Below are 18553 nucleotides of genomic sequence, written 5' to 3' on the forward strand. Positions count from 1 at the left end.
ACATACAAGCTTACAAAAATATTTACACATATTTATTTACATATGAAGTTATGTATGTCAATTAGGTATATATATATACATATATGTAAGAAGGCAGGTATTTAAGGGCAATAAATGTTTAATATTTGCTTATATACTACACAAACGAGCATTAAATAAGTTATTTAATATTTATTCATTGCTGCTCAGACAATTGTGTAATTTTCTACTCAGTCAGTAGCCGGCAACTTGAGAGATAATGCAAGCCCGTCGCCTTTGTTTTTCGAATCGTTAATTTGAAAAAATAAATAAATAATAAAAAAATTAAAGAAAAGAACAATAGAAAAAAATAAAACCAAAACCAAAAATAAAAATAAAATAAAATAAAATAAAATAAAATAAAATAAAATAAAATAAAGTAAAATAAAATAAAATAAAATAAAATAAAATAAAATAAAATAAAATAAAATAAAATAAAATAAATGAAAATAAAATAAAATAAAATAAAATAAAATAAAATAAAATAAAATAAAATAAAATAAAATAAAATAAAATAAAATAAAATAAAATAAAGTAAAATAAATTAAATTAAATTATATTGAATTAAATAAAATTAAATGAAAAATTAAATCAAATTAAATTAAATTAAATTAAAAATTAAATTAAATTAAAATAAATTAAATTAAATTAAATAAAAAATAATGATATTAAAAAATCAAGAAAAATAAAAAAAAAATAATAAAAAATATTTGTTTGTATAATTTTTTTTCCCAAAAAATAATAGATAACACTAACGCATTACTAAACGGTAGTATGTGAGCACTAGAGCAATCAAACACACAAACATACATACGTGACTCACGCGCTCTACGGTCGGGGTGTGTGTGTGTGCACAGAGAGCCTGAGCTTAAGTTTATGCAGATTAAAGAAATGAATGTTGTTGTTGTTGTGGAAGAAAAACAAATTAACCAAGATTTGATTTTTTTTTTTTGTATATTTACACAACGGATCACACGCAGCATTATCAGCGTAACAACAGCAACAGACACACATAGCATACATAATAGTAGAGCAGCGGGCGCTCAGCTCTTCCTCTTCCGCTTGATCTCGACATTTGTTTTGTATTTTTTCCGGAGTGTGTTTGTTTGCTGAAATCTGAGTTTTTTGTGGGTTGACACAAAATGTTAACTCTCGCAACACTGCGCCACTGGTGGCAGCATCAGTTGAGTCGTGACAGTCTACGTGATTTTTTCAACCGTACGAATTGTGTGTATTTTTGGCATTTTTTAAAACGTAAGGTAAACACAGGCGATATGTGAAATGTAAAATTATATAACTTTTATACGATATTGATACATTTATGATAGGGCTTTATAGTAATAATTAGTTTCACTTTTATATCTGCTGATTTTTCGAACTGAGATAAATAACGGTCTATGGTGATAAAAAGTCAGACTAAGTTTTGTTGTTGAGCGCAAATAGTGTGAAATGAGAGTGAAAACAAAAGCAAACAAAAAAACAAAAAACTGTAATTAAGTTTGGTTTATGACACACTATACATTTTAAAATGTATACAAGTTCCAACTGGTAATCTACATAAATATGTACTTGTATGTGCACTACAAAATCGGAAGAAACGAAATTACCATATATAATTAATTACTAAATAATAGTAAATGGAATATACATACATATATCTGTCTGTTGTTGATTTGCGAATATTTTCGCTGATATACACTGATATCTCGAATATATTACTATTAAGATCAAGCAATAAATGTCGACTCCCCAAGAGACCAGTTGAAAAATTAAGCATATTTTTGGTTTAAAAAGAAAATAATTTGCTTACAAGTCCACACCTAAGCATTCACCGGAATTCGAAGTTCATTTATTTTTTCCAAAATAATTGTAAAATTGTTAGAAAGTGAAAAGTATGTCGAAAAATTACGACATACACACCGAATAGAATCTTATTTAAATTTTCTTCAGCCATCATCTCTTATTTATTCAATCAGGTCACTCATACGCTATGGTGCATTATTCATATAGTTGAAAGAATTAATTAAATTAAATTAAATACCTAAAATCTTTCAGCTACTTTGAATATTTTTAAATTAGTTAAGAAAGACCACATTTCAGTTAATATACAGTTATTACTATAAACAAAATCGTTTAATTAATGAAAGTGAGAAAATTACTCATACGCACCGTCGATCCAGCAATATTTTTATAAAACTTAGAAATTTTTACAGTTCATCCAACAAAAAAAAATTTTATAAATTAATTACCGTTATTTGCTGAATATTTGGAATTATTAAAATTCAAAAATTCTTAGAGGGTTTTCTCTATATTGAATCTTACTTTGCTGAAAAATTATCAGTACACTATAGTACATATATAGATGACAACGGTCTCATATTAATCTAAAACCATAAATAAATTCTAGAGTCAAGTTCATACAGATATATGTGGTATGTTCAAAAAATAACGGGAATTATAAAATTAAAATTTACAAAATTTCTACATTCATAAAAATAAAAAACAGATTGCTCTATACGTTTATCACGGCAAGGCAATTGAACATACGCAGTGTGTTGAAAAAATAACGTGAATTTTTTTTATTTTTTTAATTATGTTGCTGTACTCATTGCTTACTTTGACTATAACACGAGACTTGTTTTTATGAGGTTGGCGATTTTCATTTGTTAAAAGCTCACACATCGTGGACTTGTTCGTGAATTCTTAAACAAAAATAATACTGTTACGATGGTCCACAGCCTCCATATTCGCCTGTCGGGGCTCCGCGTGACTACTTCCTATTTCCAAAATAAAGAGATGATTAAGTGACGTCGTTTTAAAAGCATACGAGATACCACTGAAAATACCAATACCAAAAATCGAGTATAAGGTGTGTTTCGATGATTGGAAGAAGATCTCATTCAGAGTTGTTGTGGAATCTGACAGTTGTCGGAATCAGAATTTAAACCGACAAAAAATTCTGGTTCGTGCATGAATTCTGATATTATTGGTTTGATGTTCGAATCAGAAATTCTATTGGTTTTAGGTGTTATGGAAATCAATTTTATCGGTTTAACTATCAGAAACAAACCAAGAGCTTCAGGGCTGAGAGATTTGAGACATTTTGTTCAAATTTAGTTTGATTTGCTGTTAAAACGCTTTGGAAAAAATATAATTATTATTAAAAAATAAGATAAGAACGCTAAATGACGTAATTGTTGAATTCAACGGGAAAAAATAAAATATTCTAAGAATTTTACAAAATAAGTAATTCAGATTAGATCATCGAAATTTCTAACTTTTTATATAAAAGTTAAACAATATACAGTGGTACTTCCATACCTCGAAGATCTCCATTACTTGAACTTTTAAATTGGCAATATCGTTTAAAAATCAAATTTCATACAGATTTCCTTCCATGAGTCGAACTCTTGAAGTGGCATTGAAAGGCAATTTCATACAAATTTCCTCGAAGTTTTTTTGTGGATTATGGTGATTCGAGTTAGAGAAGTTCCACTTTATATACACTTAAATATGTACATAAAAATAATTACTATTTTCGACTTCCTTTGAGCATAAAGCGAATTACTGTGATTCTTTAAAACTTTCATTTTTTCGCGCTACTTTCATTGCCAAATAAAATATTTAAAAGCTGAAATAATTTCTCATTTTAATTATATTTTTTGGGTTTAATGAATATTTTGAACTAATTATATGATTATAATTCCAAAAACATGTCTTGCTAATTTTTCCCCATGAATAAATAGCAGAACAGCTGATTCGAATATTGGTTTGCTTATATTCGAAAAGACGAAAATCAAATCAGATTCTGTGACACCAATGAAAATCGGAATTGGTTTGCCATTCTGACATTAAGCTAATCTGTCTTGGATTCCAGAACACCCCTGATTATATCAACTTTGTTGGAGTGATTTTACATACACATAAATCTTCCAAAGTGTGAATTAGGAGAATTTTTTAATGCCGCAACACATAGATTTTCTTAAAAATCACCACCTGATGCCTTGGCATCTTTCATGAGAATGGAGCAGACCTGATTTCAAACACGTAGACTAAAAAAAATATGAAACTACATAGTTTCATAAGCAACTCTAATAAAAAACTAATGTAAAATTAAAAAAAAAAATAGTACTACACTTTTATTACTTTATTGTGAGTATATTATTAGATATTTATACCTCACCTAACATGGTGGGAGTTGGTAACAAGCACCGAACGTTGTGTTCCGTCAAAATTTTACAACGCAATTTGATAAATTCAATAATTGCACTTACCTCAACGAACCAATAAACCTAAGAAATGATATCTAACAAAAAAAATATATAAAATACAACAACAAATATATATGTGGTATCGAATCTCTAAAAAAACTCGCATACAATCAAAGCAGTCATCTGGTACAATTGATGCTAAACCCAAATAAACTTCTCATATCTTCATATACGAGTACATACGTAATCAAAACACTAAGCATCATAAAGGATATCAAGATTTGATTGCAATAAAAAAAAAATAAGAAATCAAAAACAAAAATAAAAATAAAAGTAAGCATAGCATACGATAACCCCTTTGATTTAGCTTATACTCTCATATTTATTGTTTATCGAATATGGTCATAAATTGGAAATAACCATTTATAGACCAAATGATAGATGTACGATATACGATATACAAGGTGAAAATTTAGAGTACGTAATAGAAAAGTCAAAAAGATGGGTCGAAATATTTTTTTCTTATTATTGTTATATATTTCTGTGAGAAAAGAAATTAAAAAATTGAAACTTTTAATGTGAAAGCTCCGAATCTAGAGCTTAAAAGTGAAAGCTCAATAATTTTTAAATAACGAGCTCTGGGTTTATTTCTGTGGATAAAATAATAAAAGAAATATCAGAAAACTTTGAGATATCAAAATGAAAGCTCAAAATTACGAGCTTAAAAATGAAAGGTTAATAATTTTCAAAGAAAAAGTTTTGAGTTTTGGTTTTCCGGTTAAAATAAAACTAATACAATAAAAAATATTTTCAAAGGCTACAAAAGTTCTTCTAAGTTCAATTAAGCATTTTTGACAATTACACAATATGTACGTCGATTTCTGGTATATTTATCTAATATCGTCGATAAAATGATGCGAATAATATACAAATATAAGCAATGAAAGCTCAGAATTTAGAGCATAAAAGTGAAAGCTCAACAGTTTCAAAGTAAAAAGCTTTAATTAACTTAACAATGTAGCTTCATTCGATAGCTGGCGCAAGGATTGAAGCATTAAAAAAGGGTTTGCGAACATAAACTAAAAAAGAAAACAATCGAAAACTGAAGCTAGTTACTAATTTAAAATACATTATGCGCTGCAAAAATACACAGCAATTTACCTAGCGTATGATAAAAATACTACATGAATATAAACTACGATTGCTTATCTTTGTTTATATCTCAACCTTTGTATAACCTTTTTGGATATTTGTTTTTTCTTTTGCGAAAAAAAATCTCTTGCCTTATACTCTAATGCGTTGCGAAGATTTGTTTAAATATCAGTCTGAACTTGGTCTGTACTAACATAACAAAATATACTCTCTAACCATCAGGGTCAGATCGGTATAGGAAAAGTGAATAGAAAAATGTCCGAAGAAGAAGTGAAAAAAGTGAGTATAGGATAAGAATATCTTTTAAAAGGATTTTGAATTTGTTAAGTTGCTTAAAGTGATTTTAGAAAGAGAAGAGATTTTAGAAGAGATCCTTCCAAAGAAAGAGTGATTTAAACGTGCGGTACTGAAGTCAAGACAAATAGTAAAGAGATTTCTACGTTTCGGCAAAGAAATCTACAAGGACGAGAAAAGATTCCTTACAAAAAAGTATCCAATGTAGGTCCCAAGCATCAAACGTGACCAGGACCAACGTTCAGGAGGTTCAAACAGCAAATATCCAAAATTAATTGAAAAGATCTTTCACAGGGTTCCTTAAAGAAATATTTATTCAAGAGAGTTTCCTTAAAGTCAGTATTGGTCTGTAATTACGATGAAGGGTAGAAGGGTTAACAATTTTAGGGAAAAGAATGTGGATCCTATTTTTTTTCTGTAAAATATGTGCTTTTAAACATTACAATAAACAATATACCACTTTTAACACTCACCAGGTCGCGCCCGATGAGGAGAAGGTAGCCACGGAAGAAATGACTTACCACAAGAAACCAACCTCGAAGGTTCCATGGTACTTCGCGCCAGCCTACCTACTGTTCTGGCTTGTGCTCTTATTCGCTGTTGTTGTGCCAGTCTTCTTCTCGCTACCCACTGGACTTACCATTCAGAATGCGAGTTTGAACCCTGGCAGATTCATAGCAGAACGTGCCGAGCGTATACTCATTGATTTCGATAAAATTGGACCGAAAGTGGTGGGAAGTCATGCAAATGAGAATCATACAGTACAGCTGCTACTGGATCAATTGGAAGACATAAGACGTGTTATGCAGACGGATCTCTTCGAAATGGAAATCGATGTGCAAGTCGTTTCGGGTGCATATATACACTGGACTATGGTGAATATGTATCAGGGTGTACAAAATGTGGTGGTACGTTTCCGGACGAAAGCAAGCACCAGCGAATCATATCTGCTGATTAATAGTCACTTCGATTCGAAGCCGGGTAGTCCAGGTAAGTGTGAACTGGAGTGAAGCGGAGAGGATGAGGAAAATGTGTAAAATATTTAAATTGTTTCTAATTTCGGACAGGCTCTGGTGATGATGGTGCTATGGTTGTCATAATGCTTGAGACCTTACGCGTACTCGCCACCAATCGCAGACCCTTCAGGCATCCCATCGTCTTTCTTTTTAATGGTGCCGAAGAGAATCCGTTGCAGGCCTCACACGGTTTCATAACGCAACACAAGTGGGCCAAGAATTGCAAGTAAGTGTTTCTGGAAGCATTGTAAAAGATTTAGAATTCATTTTCGAATTTTTGCAGAGCTCTTATTAATTTGGACTCGGCGGGTAGTGGCAATCGTGAGATTCTCTTTCAATCCGGACCAAATCATCCCTGGCTAATGGATGTAAGTCACTAACGAAACTATTACACTGATTACATTGCCTATCTCGCTAACCTTGAATTTTCGAGTTATCAAAACTTTTTCATACGCAAATCTCAAAGTTATTTCCTTTTCTTTAACATAAGTGTTCCAAATCGATACTCAACTAATAGTTCGATAAACCTTTTATTTGATTTTTTATAGTTCTAATTAAAAGTCAGTGATATACTTCGTAAATTATATCCAAGTATCTGTCCAACGCGATAAGACTGAGTTAAGCGCACCTATCTTTATGCTTAAATCAAGGCAAATCTTATCACAATTCAAATGGTTCCTCAAAAATACATATGTATGACTAAGCTCATACTGGTGTATGCGTCGGTGTGGTTTGCGTGGGGTAAACACACCATTTTTTATCAAGTACACAATTCACAATATTCCCATGAGTACATAAGCGGTTTTGCATTTTTTTATGGCACACTTACTTCATAAATTAATCGAGCAATTTATTGTCAACGCGAAGGAGAATAAAAAAATACTCTCCTCCTACAATTTCTGATAAAAGCCGGCGTAATGCGGGCTATGATTAGATAAGCTCATGCTTATTCATATATATGAACCCCTATGTTTGTGCTTATAGCTTTCCAACGGCTTAATTGTCCATGTGATTTGTTGATGCCGGTACTTAACCCTTTCATGCCAAATGTTGCCTATAGGCAACATTGTACTTATCGGCTTCTAACTCTCGTTATTTAAATATTTTTGACCAGCGGTTTTTTCAATTATGTAGACTTATGTGTTGTGCAAGCTTACAGTTACATTTTTTGTAATGAGCTGTGCACGTATTCATTCAGTAGGCCTTCTCCGCAGAGTGGAATTGTCAAAATCGGTTTCGCGAAAAAGTTATACTGAAGTGTTTATACAAAAAGTGCTCAAAAACATAAAAAAAATGTTTTATTTTAAAACAAAATGAACTATATAAATAAGTAAAGATAAGAGAGTTATTTAAAAAAAAATTTCACGAAAAAAGTGTTTAGTTTTTTTATAATAATCTAATTTGTGCCTATAAGCAACATCTTGCAACTAATGAACCAGGATACATAGGACTTTGAAATTTTTATCACTTCATATTTGAGTTAAGACTAATATATATCTGTCCTAAAAAAATGTTATCTCCGCCCATTTTAATTCTGACATGAAAGGGTTAATCTAATACGCGTATAATATATGATGATTAACAGATTTTTGCTATGTGGCATATGTTTCTGAAGAAATTGTCATTAGTTGAAGAAATAGTTCGTAAAAGTTCACCAAGACAGCTAAGGATTAAAAAGCTCACCTGCGAAGAACTTAATCACATGAAAGCTTTCCACGACTGAACCTTTGACAGAAAAAGTCCTCGTTTTTATAATTAATCATCTAAAAGCTTTTGAAATAACATATGATTAAAGTTTAATGAAAGCTTTTAAGATATAATGTAATGAAAGCTTACCAAAGGCTTATAAAAATGTATCATGAAAAACTTTTGAAATAGCATAAATTGAAAGATTACTAAAAGCTTTCAAAAATTTATCATAAAAGAAGCTTTTGGAAATTCATAAAATGAATGTTTACTAAAAGCTTTTAAAATTTTATCATCTAAAAGCTTTACAAATATGATAAAATTAAAATTAAATAAAAGCTTTTAAGATATTTATAAATTAAACCTTGCCCAAAGCTTTTCATAAAATTAAAGCTTGCTAACAAATTAAAAAAAAACTTTCGAGTACTGAACTTTTCAAATATCGTAAAGTAAAGTCTAATGATCAATTATTAAAAGCTTTTCAAATAAAAAGCTTTATTAAAGCTTTTAAACTATCATAAAATGAAAGCTTAATTAAAGCTTTTAAAAATTATACATAGAAAAGCTTACCAAAGTTGAACTTTAGTGGGGTCCTATGATCAGAATTAATTTTTAAAACATTTTTTACAAAATTTACCTCTAGATTTACCGTAAAAGCGTCAAACGCTCATATGCAACCACATTTGCTGAGGAAATATTCCAAGCTGGTATTTTACCTTCGGACACAGATTTCAGAATCTTCAGCACATACGGTAAATTGCCAGGTAAGTACACACAAAGTTAATTAAAGTACTTTCATATAAAAAATATGGATTTTTTACGCAATTTCCCATAGGTCTCGACTTAGCGCACTCATATAACGGTTATGTGTACCATACGAAATTCGATAGCGCCAGCGTTATACCACGTGGCACATTGCAGACAACTGGCGATAACATATTGGCCATGGCACGCGCCTTCTCCAACAGCTCAGAGTTAAAGGATCCATCTGTAAGTTAAAGGAAAATCAGAAAATTAAACAAAATAAATATTTTATTATTAATATTTAATTTTCCTTACTCCACACACAGCGCCATGCCAAGGGTCACAATGTTTTCTACGACTTTTTCGGTTATTTCGTCGTCTACTATACCGAAGCTACAGCACGTGTACTCAACACCTGTGTCGCTGTGGGCGCTGTAGCGCTCATTGGCATCTCGATGTACCTCATGGCAGCTGAGTCTTACGTTTCCCTCGGCTATATTATACGTCTATTCTTGCGTATATTTCTGCTGCATTTAATTGGTTGGATTTTGGCCTTCGTATTGCCACTAGTTATGGCGTTGATTTTCGATAGCGCCGATCGTTCGTTAACATGGTTTACCAGTAAATGGTTGATTTTTGGTCTATACATCTGTCCAACCCTCTTGGGATTGAGTACACCCACACTGCTGTACTTGAGCATAAGCCGTAATGTGAGTTTATATACATACATACATATTTAATTAATGCTACAATACCTTCCCTTTTTGTGCATAAAAGGATAAAGTTTCAGCACCATTCCGTCTACAATTGGTCGATCATGCGCACACATTGATACTAGCTATACTTTGTATCGGTCTAACCTTTATGGGCATACGCAGTTCGTACTTCCTCATGATTCCGCTGCTCTTCCATGGCATATCCTTGGTGTTGAACATGATAACAACACTGCATAAACGCTGTAAGTTTGTTGATTAATAATTTGTGTGTATAATTTACAAATTATCCAATTATTTATCGCCCATACAGCTTATTACTGGTCGGTCTTTGTCATATTATGCCAAGTTATACCCTTCCTATACTTCACATATCTATTTCATGGTCTTTTGTGCACCATAATGCCAATGATGGGTCGTTTTGGTAGTGCCAGTAATCCAGATTTATATATAGCTATCATTACTATTATGGGTATTATGTTGTCTATGGGTTATTTGGTAAGTTTCCATTTCATCTACATTGTACAACATTATTAAGCTTTTATTTTTATTGTTCTATAGATTCCATTGCTCAACATTTTCAATCGTCCAAAGTTGGTTTTCCTTATACTGCCAGTGATTACGCTTGTTATTGCCTTGACTGCAATGTCGAAAATCGGTTTTCCCTATCGGCCAAAAACTAATGTGCAGCGTGTCAATTTATTAGTAAGTACACAGACATGCAGACACACGACACACATACATATATACAACAATTATAAATTATCCTCAGTGGATTTGTTTAACCTGCATATACACTCACATATAGTTGTACAGCTATTAACAATCATTTTATATGATTTTCATTGCAGGAAGTACGTCGTGTATTCTACGAATTCGATGGCACCGTTAGCCGCAACGAGTCTGGTTATCTTTTTGATTTCCAGGATAGACGTAAACATCTACCACTTGCACGTAAGTAGAAATATTAATTTAATCCACTAATTTTTATATAAATATTAATTATTTTCTACAAATTAAAATATCAATATTTCTTCACACCCCAACACAGCTTACGTTGATCTGGAAGATTTGTATAACATTAGCGATGATTGTGACAAGTATATGATGTGTGGCATGCCCATATTCAACCATCGCACAACGAAATCACGTCGTCAAGCTGCTTGGCTACCACGTGAAGTACCGCTACAATTGCCAGGAGTACCACGTCTAACGCTGCTACGTAAAAGTGTCAACACCAGCACAGAGAGTGTACGTTTCGAATTCGAACTTGAAGGACCCTCGCATATGAGCATTTTTGTGCAACCACTTGAGAAGGTGACGGTCAGCGGTTGGTCTTTCTTGCCGGATTTATTGCGTCGCCAACCACCATTCCATGTTTTCTTCTCTTATGGCAAAATAAGTACACCACTCAAATTTTACATTGACTTGAAAGTAAGTGAACATTTTATTAAATTTACATATATTATATGTATAAATATTACAAACATTGTTTTCTTTATTATTGCAGAAGGAGAATAGCGAGTTTGACGAATCAGTAATGCAGTTGGGCATTTCCGCACATTATGTTAGTTTTGAGCACGAACGCGATGAAGAAACCAAAAAGTTCCTTGCCACATTCCCACCGTACTCCTATGTTATGGAATGGCCTAGTTCTTATGAACGTTATATATTTTAAGTAAAGTGTTGCATTATTTTTGTTGATTGTTTTACTTTACACAATGACGATATTTAATAAATAACGATTTAATGAAGAAAATACATACATGCATGTAGTTTAAATCGTACTTAAGCATTGCCACCCATAATTTTTTGCACAGCACGATCGAATTTTCTGTAAGAGAATTTATGATAAATAGTAAAAAATATTTTAAATAAAAAATATTAGTTACTTAGAAGCTAGTGGTTCGCCCGGCGCATAAAATGGATTGCAAACAGCATCCGTGTAAAGCATATGCAAATTTCGAAACATCTGTAAAAGCAAAATATGGTATTAAATATTTATTTATATAAATATTAATATATACAAATATGTATATATTCGAAATGCATATTCAGTTTCAATTAGTTTGAATACTCACAGCTCTCACTTCATTCTCACGCAGCGCTATATTTCCTGAGTCCACAACTATGACAAACTTAATTTTTGTGTTAGTCACAAAGCCATAACTGCATAAAAATAAAGAATTAAATAAAAAAATTATATATTTATGTAAATATAATAATAAATAAATGTACGCACATTTTATGTGTCTCAGTTGAGTAGAGCATACCCAAATAAAGCTCTTTGGATTCTGGTGTAGCTTTGCTAATAGGCTGACATTTTTCTTCAACGACGTCGAGTGCAGCATGGACGCGATACTGAAGCTCCAGTTCCTTATCCAAGTCCGCTGTAGTTAGGTATAAAGGGGCGTTCTGCAAATATATTAAATGAGTTGAATGTTGAAATGAGTTGAATGTAAATTTACAGTTGATTGCGATATCTCAAATCACAATTTTTTTGTGTTGTTTTCTCATTTTATATTTCACATTTTATATCTTAAAACTAAATTTAATAAACATATAGTTAAATAAATTTTAGCTTCCGATTTTTCTATATAAGTTTCCGGTATTTTCATAATTATTTTCACATATACATATGTACATATATTGTGGTTATAGCGCAAAACGATATAAACATTGTAACATCTGGCAATTTTTCGAGTCTCGTTAATGTTCCACTTTTGTTTACTATTGCAGAGAAGTTAAGCAAGTGATTCTATTGCAGATTTATACAAAATATACATTTCAGCGTCTACTTTATTTAAGTTCCACTTAAATGCACAGGTTTTATCACAAATACACTACTTTATATAAATTAAACTTACATCTTTCCCAATTATTGAAATGCACACAGCCATTGTGTATTTAACACAATCACTCCACAGCACTTGATGACATTATAAATGCAGTGCTGCCAGATAGAAACATACTTACTTTGATTTAAGCAAAACTGATAATGTTTAATTATAAAAATTAATAATATTTTTGGAGAAAGATGAAAATTGTAACCTTTACAAAATATATTTTAATAGCTTAATTAGAAATGGATATACATTCAGTTATAAGTGTTTTGTTTGCGAGGAGTCATAAGTGCGAAATAATACAACTACACTTGCCGACAAGTAATCAGCTGTTTGCAAGCAGAATGTCAAAAATTGTATCAGCATATGATGTATAATAAATCAAAACACAAATATTACTTATTTATAAAATTATATTATCCTTTACTTTTGTTAAAAAACATAGTGGCAACAGTATAGATAACCGTTCCGAAGTCATCAATAGACATTTAGTATTTACACATTTTGGGAATAATTAGCGGTATATAGTTCATAGATATAGTTAACAGTTATGGCTCTCGAACCGCCTGATCCACCTGCTGTAGAAATCCCATTTCGTTATGATGTACCAGAACCTTATGGACACTCTTATGTTCTCTTCTGCAACACGACAAATCGCGTTCTCCATTTGTATTGGCTCGATGAGGGTGGTAGTAGATTTCATACCACATTAGCGGCCGGTGCTCAAATAAAAACCAACACATTTACACATCATTCCTGGGTATTTTGTGATAAGGACTCTAATGAATTAATGTGTGTAAGTAAGCATAAATGCGTGGATTTCATGCAAAGCTTCAAAAACTAATTCATTATTAATTTTTTTGTAGGTGTCTAATGTACCTAGATTTTGGCCAAACCAATACAGAATACACGATCCATTGAATCCCACACGTCGAGTTCCTTGTCGTAAAGAAATTAAAATACATTATCCTTTACGTAGTTTACGCGAAAACTGCCTTTGCCGTATTGTAAATACATTGAATCCCTTCGATCCGAGATTGGCGGTGAATATCATTGACCAACGAATGTCTATACCTCATGTTTTGAAAAATGAACTCAAAAGGCGTTTAAGACGACCTCTATGTCCCACATATATCAATGAACAGTGGGTGAATAACGTACATGTGAGATATAATCTGCCAAGAAACCAAAATAGAAGAGTAATATAATTGGTGTCTCCGAAAATAAAAATATGTAATTTTTACTTGCTGAAAGCATTAAGCTATTGCTACAAATAATTCAAAGTGGTAAATTCGTTTTTAAGATTTTATGCCAATCGCAGTGCGAGCAACTCGTGCAAGATAATATTTCCATGTTATTCTGCGTATTACTTATAAAGTTATAATACAGTAAAAAAACAAATGTCATAATCGTATATACAAATTTGTCAGTTTATTGGCTTGAATGCAGTTACTTATATTCCTTGTGTGAAATTTGAATTTCTGTATACTTTAATGTATTATATATATTTTTTTCAAATATAGTAAATTAATTTTATAATAGTCGCTGCGGTTATAGCAGAATTTTTGATTTTTCGTATTATATTTTCACTTTGTTTTATTTGTATAATTTCGTATAGAATAGCTTTAAACTTATATTAAAGTAAATAACTTGTAGATAATACGCGCCACATACATTTTATGCATTAATACATATTAATGAATTTCTCCAAGACTAATATCTTAAATGTCGCTAAAATCCGTAAAATATACGTAAACAATTTTCAAAGCGAGCTGTAAGCTCGTTTTAAATGAATACTTAGACCACAGATATAATGAATACATAACAGATTTTGACAATAAATGTTTTTTTTTTCGTTTTCAAAAACGAATGTTTAGAAAAACTGAACACTGCCATTGTTTTACAATGCACATTTCTTTTATGAATGTTTACTTTTAACAACGCAGAATTCGTTCATAACAGATTAATTTATTACAGTTCATTCCGCGTAATTAAAAACGGAAAATGTATCGTTCAAGTTCATTAATTTAGGAGTCGCATTTTCGCAGTATCGTGTAAATAAGTATAGTGTGTGTTTTAATGCAATTACAAATAGTTTTTTTTCTTAGTTGAGCGCTAACGTTGTATGCAATAGGTTACGCGTTTAAATGTGTAGAATTTTTAAGGATTTTTTATTTGTGAATGCAATTTTACGACATAAATGCAGTTTTGTTATATATTTGACAATAAAATAAACGGAAGCAAAAAGAAGAGAGAATCGAAAACAAATTAAATCCACAATGCAATCCAATGAATAAAGAGTTAAGCTGCTCGTTTATTCTATTTTGATATTCACGTTCGAATTAAATAACGTGATTTCTTTTACGTAGTAAACAAAACAAATATCAAAAATCGTCAAACTTATGGATTAACTGACGACACATAGATATGTGGCTGGCATAAACACAATTTCTAGAAAATAGCACAAGCACTAGCTCCCAACTAGACTCAAGTGTAAACACAAACATACTCATTTAATGTTTGTATGTTTTGCAAAAATAAATTGCACTAATTTTCATTTTAGGCTGAAGCCTGTTGTTTCACATCTTTCGTTGCTGCGTTGGAAATTTTGCAATATTTTCGAGCACAACAAAACCAATTGGTGTGGATTAAGAATGGTGGCGGTTGTAGCAGGTTTCGTCTTTACGCTATGCATTTAAGTTGTTGTTTTTGTTGTTGATGTGGTAATTCTTGTCGCGACTATTCACAGTTTACCATCATAACTAAAATTTGGCTTTGTCTTGTATTGGAAAGTCAAATCGGTTGACTGTTTCCAAATGAAATGACGCACTGTACGCAAGTCCATGTTGGGGTCCACCACCTAAACAGAATTATGATTGTTAGTGTGTATAAATTTGTAATTTACAAAAATTTGTACTCACAACTTCGTTACACCATAACTCAATGCGATCCTCAGCAGGTACTTGTGAACCCTCGGAATTGGCATCACTTTGACTATTCTGCGAGGAATTTGAAGCGTTACCACCACTAGGTGTTGTCTCTGCGCCCAGTACTTTCTCCAAAACATGTTCGCACACTTTGCGGCATTGTATAAACTCGTTGGCAACTAAGCGATCCTATAGTAGAAGACAAGCATATAATTAGTAAAGGAATTAAGTACTTTAAATAGAAAAAAAAAATTAATTTACCTTTTTGGTACGTTCTGGTTTAATCATTTGTGGGTGCGGCTGCAGGAAGAAGGGTATTTTCAAGAACTTCGGTATAGTCTTCTCGATCACCACATCTGTGACCCACTGTGGCACAGTTTCGTGCAATAGTGTACTTTCACTCTCGCCAGCTGCATCGCGTACCAAAAGTCGACAAACCGTACGTCCACCTACCTCACTGTGAAAACAGTTATGTAGAGTTAATAAAAATGCAAAATATTTCTTATATAAATATTTACCTAAAGATAACCGGTGTGTGCTTGGGTACTTGAAAGTAACCATTTCCATGGCTATCTGGCTCTAATTCACTTTGCGGTAAGCTATGTGGTGGTGTCCAGCTTTCTAGCAATGCTTCCAGTAAAAGTTTTCCATAATTTATCTAAAAATAACAAGCAATCATTAGATTCTATTAGGGCCTCCAAGGTATGTAGACACACTTTAGTCTCCGATGTTGGTTCCGCACATTCTGGAAGTCCAGCCTCTATAGACACCCACGCAGCAAAGCAGTCAACCTCATCCTGTCCTAATACAATTGTTGGCATCTATTTTAAATTAAAATGTAATTTAAAATTTTATTAAATTACTCCTTCACCTATCACAATTACTCACTCCAGTCTTTAAATCCACCGTAAACCAATTTGGAATGTAAACTTGTTTATTACGTTTCTTCAGCTCCTCATCAAAATCCACTTTGCCCAAATCTTCTTTTTTCATAACACGCAGCACATCATAAATGGCAACATTCTCCTCAGTGTCCTTGGTGACTATATAACGTTTATCGTTTAAAACGACGCATTTTTTAACGGCCGCACCACCTAGAGTTGTATAAAAATATATTAATTAATCATCAGCTTCCGATTTCGTTTTCGACACTAACCTTTGATGCATGTCAGTTCTGTGTTTGACGCTATCGCCCATTGTGCATCCATTCCACCACTTGACGTTAAAGTACATTTGTCATAGAGCGGTAGTTTCCAACAACGTATATCCGAATTCCACGTGGTGGCCCAAACACCGGTTTTGTCAATGTTATAACCAAGACTAAGCACTGGCGCACGTTCTTCACATACTAATACCGAATTACTAGGATTTCTCAGCTCAGTTACAATGATGTTCTTATCTCGACTGCCGGAAATCACATATTGAAAGTTTTCACTCATCAATAGCGCCCAAACGCCTTCCTTGTGTACATGTATCGTTTGTATACACCGTTGCTGACCCAAATTCCAAACTTTGATTGTGCCATCTGAACTGCCAGACACCACTTGGCTACCATCAGGTGAAACTACTAGCGCACGTACATTTTCGGTGTGACCTCGTAGTTTCATGCTCCGTGTACAGGTACGTGGATCCCAAATACGTAATATGTTTTCCGTTGAACCGCTAACAATAACCGTACCCGAAGGATTCATAGCCAGACTGTATATAGAGTCTTTCGAACCGGTGAGACTAGAGGCTGTGAGAGATAATAATTTATGTGAATACTTTTGTGAAGGTTAAATTATAATAGTTTGTCAAACTTGTAACGGTATTGTTGCTGGCAGTCAGTGCTGTTAGTGTATTAACGTCCCAAAGGAAAATCGCTTTGTCCAATCCTGCACTTGCCACTTGTTCGCGATCTCTGGCATAGGCCAATGCTTGCACATAATCTCGATGTGTGCGTAGCGTTGACATGCAGAAGCCTTTATGGGCATTCCACACTTTGACGGTGGTATCACAGCTGGCGCTTATTACTATAAGAAAGCAAAAATAATTAACAAAATAACCAACAAAATTAAGTTGTATACTCACAATTTCTGCCATTACAACAGAGCACAATATCATTAACCCAATCGTTATGGTGTTCCATTGATTGTATATATTTCTCTGAAGATTCTGTTCTTGTGTTCCATACACGTATAATAGCATCACGCCCAGCGGAATATAGTTTGCCATTGTTGGGATCGAGTTGTAGAGCATTAACACCATTTCTGTGTTGTTTTTCCTCTGCATCCCGTATTACAAAGGACACCTATAAATATTATGAAAAAAAATGTTTCACGTTTATTTTACGCATTATAGAGCACTTATTGAATTCCTATACATGCCCCTTTATGTGCCGGCAGTGTACTACATTCACTACATTCAATCACTTAGCAAACACTTCAGTGCATTGAGCAATCACTTCATAACCTACCTGCATTTTCTTACGTCCACCTTGACAACCTTTATGCGTTAACATGTCTGCTTCCACTTATCCCAATCAATGGCAATGGTACTTTTGTAAAGCAATGCTGATGCAATTTTTTTCGGTCCGATTGAATATTGACGTTGGAAAAAATCGTTGTGCTCTTCTATTAATGTTAACAAGTGTATGCCGTGGGAAATAAGATAGCTTTGTTAACTTATTTCGTTGCGGACAAGTTTCTAAACGAATTCTCTTTCATCTACATTTATTTTCACATCGAAATAAAAACAATTAAAAATTGTTTAATAAATTTTCACTAATTGTTCCTTTTGCACAGTTGTTCTCTTCGGATTGCTATACTCTTTCTGATATCTTTGCGCCTGCCTTGACTCTCTTTCGCGAATAAATTGTCAACATTAATGACAGCTCCGCACTACGAATGTCAAACATAACAAAATCCAATTGAAATCTGATAAGAAGCATTGATAATGTTGTCATATGGC

The 18553-nt window shown here is 32.6% G+C and overlaps 4 protein-coding genes across 6 annotated transcripts; 2 read left to right on the forward strand and 2 right to left on the reverse strand.

Annotated features, from left to right (window-relative positions):
* The first annotated feature begins 718 nt into the window (after positions 1 to 718).
* Positions 719 to 11595, forward strand: LOC105217146 (endoplasmic reticulum metallopeptidase 1). Of its 3 annotated transcripts, none has more exons than XM_029043437.2 (13): positions 719 to 1277; positions 6152 to 6665; positions 6743 to 6917; positions 6975 to 7059; positions 9021 to 9141; positions 9213 to 9367; positions 9448 to 9831; positions 9899 to 10079; positions 10148 to 10332; positions 10396 to 10539; positions 10686 to 10788; positions 10886 to 11268; positions 11345 to 11595. In XM_029043437.2, exons 1-13 carry the CDS (start codon positions 1161 to 1163, stop codon positions 11510 to 11512), a joined length of 2715 nt encoding a protein of 904 aa, XP_028899270.2. In that variant the 5' UTR covers positions 719 to 1160; the 3' UTR covers positions 11513 to 11595. The 3 variants fall into 3 exon arrangements, with proteins under 3 accessions (XP_028899270.2, XP_011190311.2, XP_011190310.2); XM_011192009.3 differs by having other exon boundaries at positions 1119 to 1272; XM_011192008.3 differs by lacking the exon at positions 719 to 1277 and adding an exon at positions 5519 to 5660.
* LOC105217145 (trafficking protein particle complex subunit 2-like protein) lies at positions 11258 to 12846 on the reverse strand. The gene is made up of 5 exons (XM_011192006.3): positions 12702 to 12846; positions 12077 to 12249; positions 11916 to 12003; positions 11727 to 11806; positions 11258 to 11668 (listed from the first exon to the last, which is right to left on the reverse strand). Exons 1-5 carry the CDS (start codon positions 12732 to 12734, stop codon positions 11623 to 11625), a joined length of 420 nt encoding a protein of 139 aa, XP_011190308.1. The 5' UTR covers positions 12735 to 12846; the 3' UTR covers positions 11258 to 11622.
* A 187-nt stretch (positions 12847 to 13033) lies between these two features.
* On the forward strand, positions 13034 to 14218 carry LOC105217149 (protein Vhl). The gene is made up of 2 exons (XM_011192013.3): positions 13034 to 13473; positions 13544 to 14218. The coding sequence occupies exons 1-2, from the start codon at positions 13228 to 13230 to the stop codon at positions 13883 to 13885; spliced, it is 588 nt and encodes a 195-aa protein (XP_011190315.1). The 5' UTR covers positions 13034 to 13227; the 3' UTR covers positions 13886 to 14218.
* A 789-nt stretch (positions 14219 to 15007) lies between these two features.
* Positions 15008 to 18474, reverse strand: LOC105217152 (WD repeat-containing protein 48 homolog). The gene is made up of 10 exons (XM_011192019.3): positions 18060 to 18474; positions 17675 to 17894; positions 17404 to 17616; positions 16761 to 17339; positions 16493 to 16698; positions 16321 to 16425; positions 16123 to 16262; positions 15866 to 16061; positions 15599 to 15793; positions 15008 to 15537 (listed from the first exon to the last, which is right to left on the reverse strand). Exons 1-10 carry the CDS (start codon positions 18102 to 18104, stop codon positions 15421 to 15423), a joined length of 2016 nt encoding a protein of 671 aa, XP_011190321.1. The 5' UTR covers positions 18105 to 18474; the 3' UTR covers positions 15008 to 15420.
* Between the last annotated feature and the right edge of the window lie 79 nt (positions 18475 to 18553).

This window comes from Zeugodacus cucurbitae, chromosome 6 (genome assembly GCF_028554725.1).
Source record: "Zeugodacus cucurbitae isolate PBARC_wt_2022May chromosome 6, idZeuCucr1.2, whole genome shotgun sequence".
Lineage (NCBI taxonomy): Eukaryota > Metazoa > Arthropoda > Insecta > Diptera > Tephritidae > Zeugodacus > Zeugodacus cucurbitae.

Coding starts and splice junctions, on each gene's coding strand:
- LOC105217146 (XM_029043437.2), top strand. CDS start 1,161: ATGTTAACTCTCGCAACACTGCGCCACTGGTGGCAGCATCAGTTGAGT. Junction 9,142..9,212: donor CACATACGGTAAATTGCCAG/GTAAGTACACAC, acceptor AATTTCCCATAG/GTCTCGACTTAGCGCACTCA. Junction 9,368..9,447: donor CAGAGTTAAAGGATCCATCT/GTAAGTTAAAGG, acceptor CTCCACACACAG/CGCCATGCCAAGGGTCACAA.
- LOC105217145 (XM_011192006.3), bottom strand. CDS start 12,734: ATGGCTGTGTGCATTTCAATAATTGGGAAAGAT. Junction 12,004..12,076: donor TCAACTGAGACACATAAAAT/GTGCGTACATTT, acceptor ATTTTTATGCAG/TTATGGCTTTGTGACTAACA. Junction 11,807..11,915: donor GTGAGAATGAAGTGAGAGCT/GTGAGTATTCAA, acceptor TTGCTTTTACAG/ATGTTTCGAAATTTGCATAT.
- LOC105217152 (XM_011192019.3), bottom strand. CDS start 18,104: ATGTTAACGCATAAAGGTTGTCAAGGTGGACGTAAGAAAATGCAG. Junction 17,617..17,674: donor CTGTTGTAATGGCAGAAATT/GTGAGTATACAA, acceptor GCTTTCTTATAG/TAATAAGCGCCAGCTGTGAT. Junction 16,062..16,122: donor CACACACCGGTTATCTTTAG/GTAAATATTTAT, acceptor CTGTTTTCACAG/TGAGGTAGGTGGACGTACGG.
- LOC105217149 (XM_011192013.3), top strand. CDS start 13,228: ATGGCTCTCGAACCGCCTGATCCACCTGCTGTAGAAATCCCATTTCGT. Junction 13,474..13,543: donor ACTCTAATGAATTAATGTGT/GTAAGTAAGCAT, acceptor ATTTTTTTGTAG/GTGTCTAATGTACCTAGATT.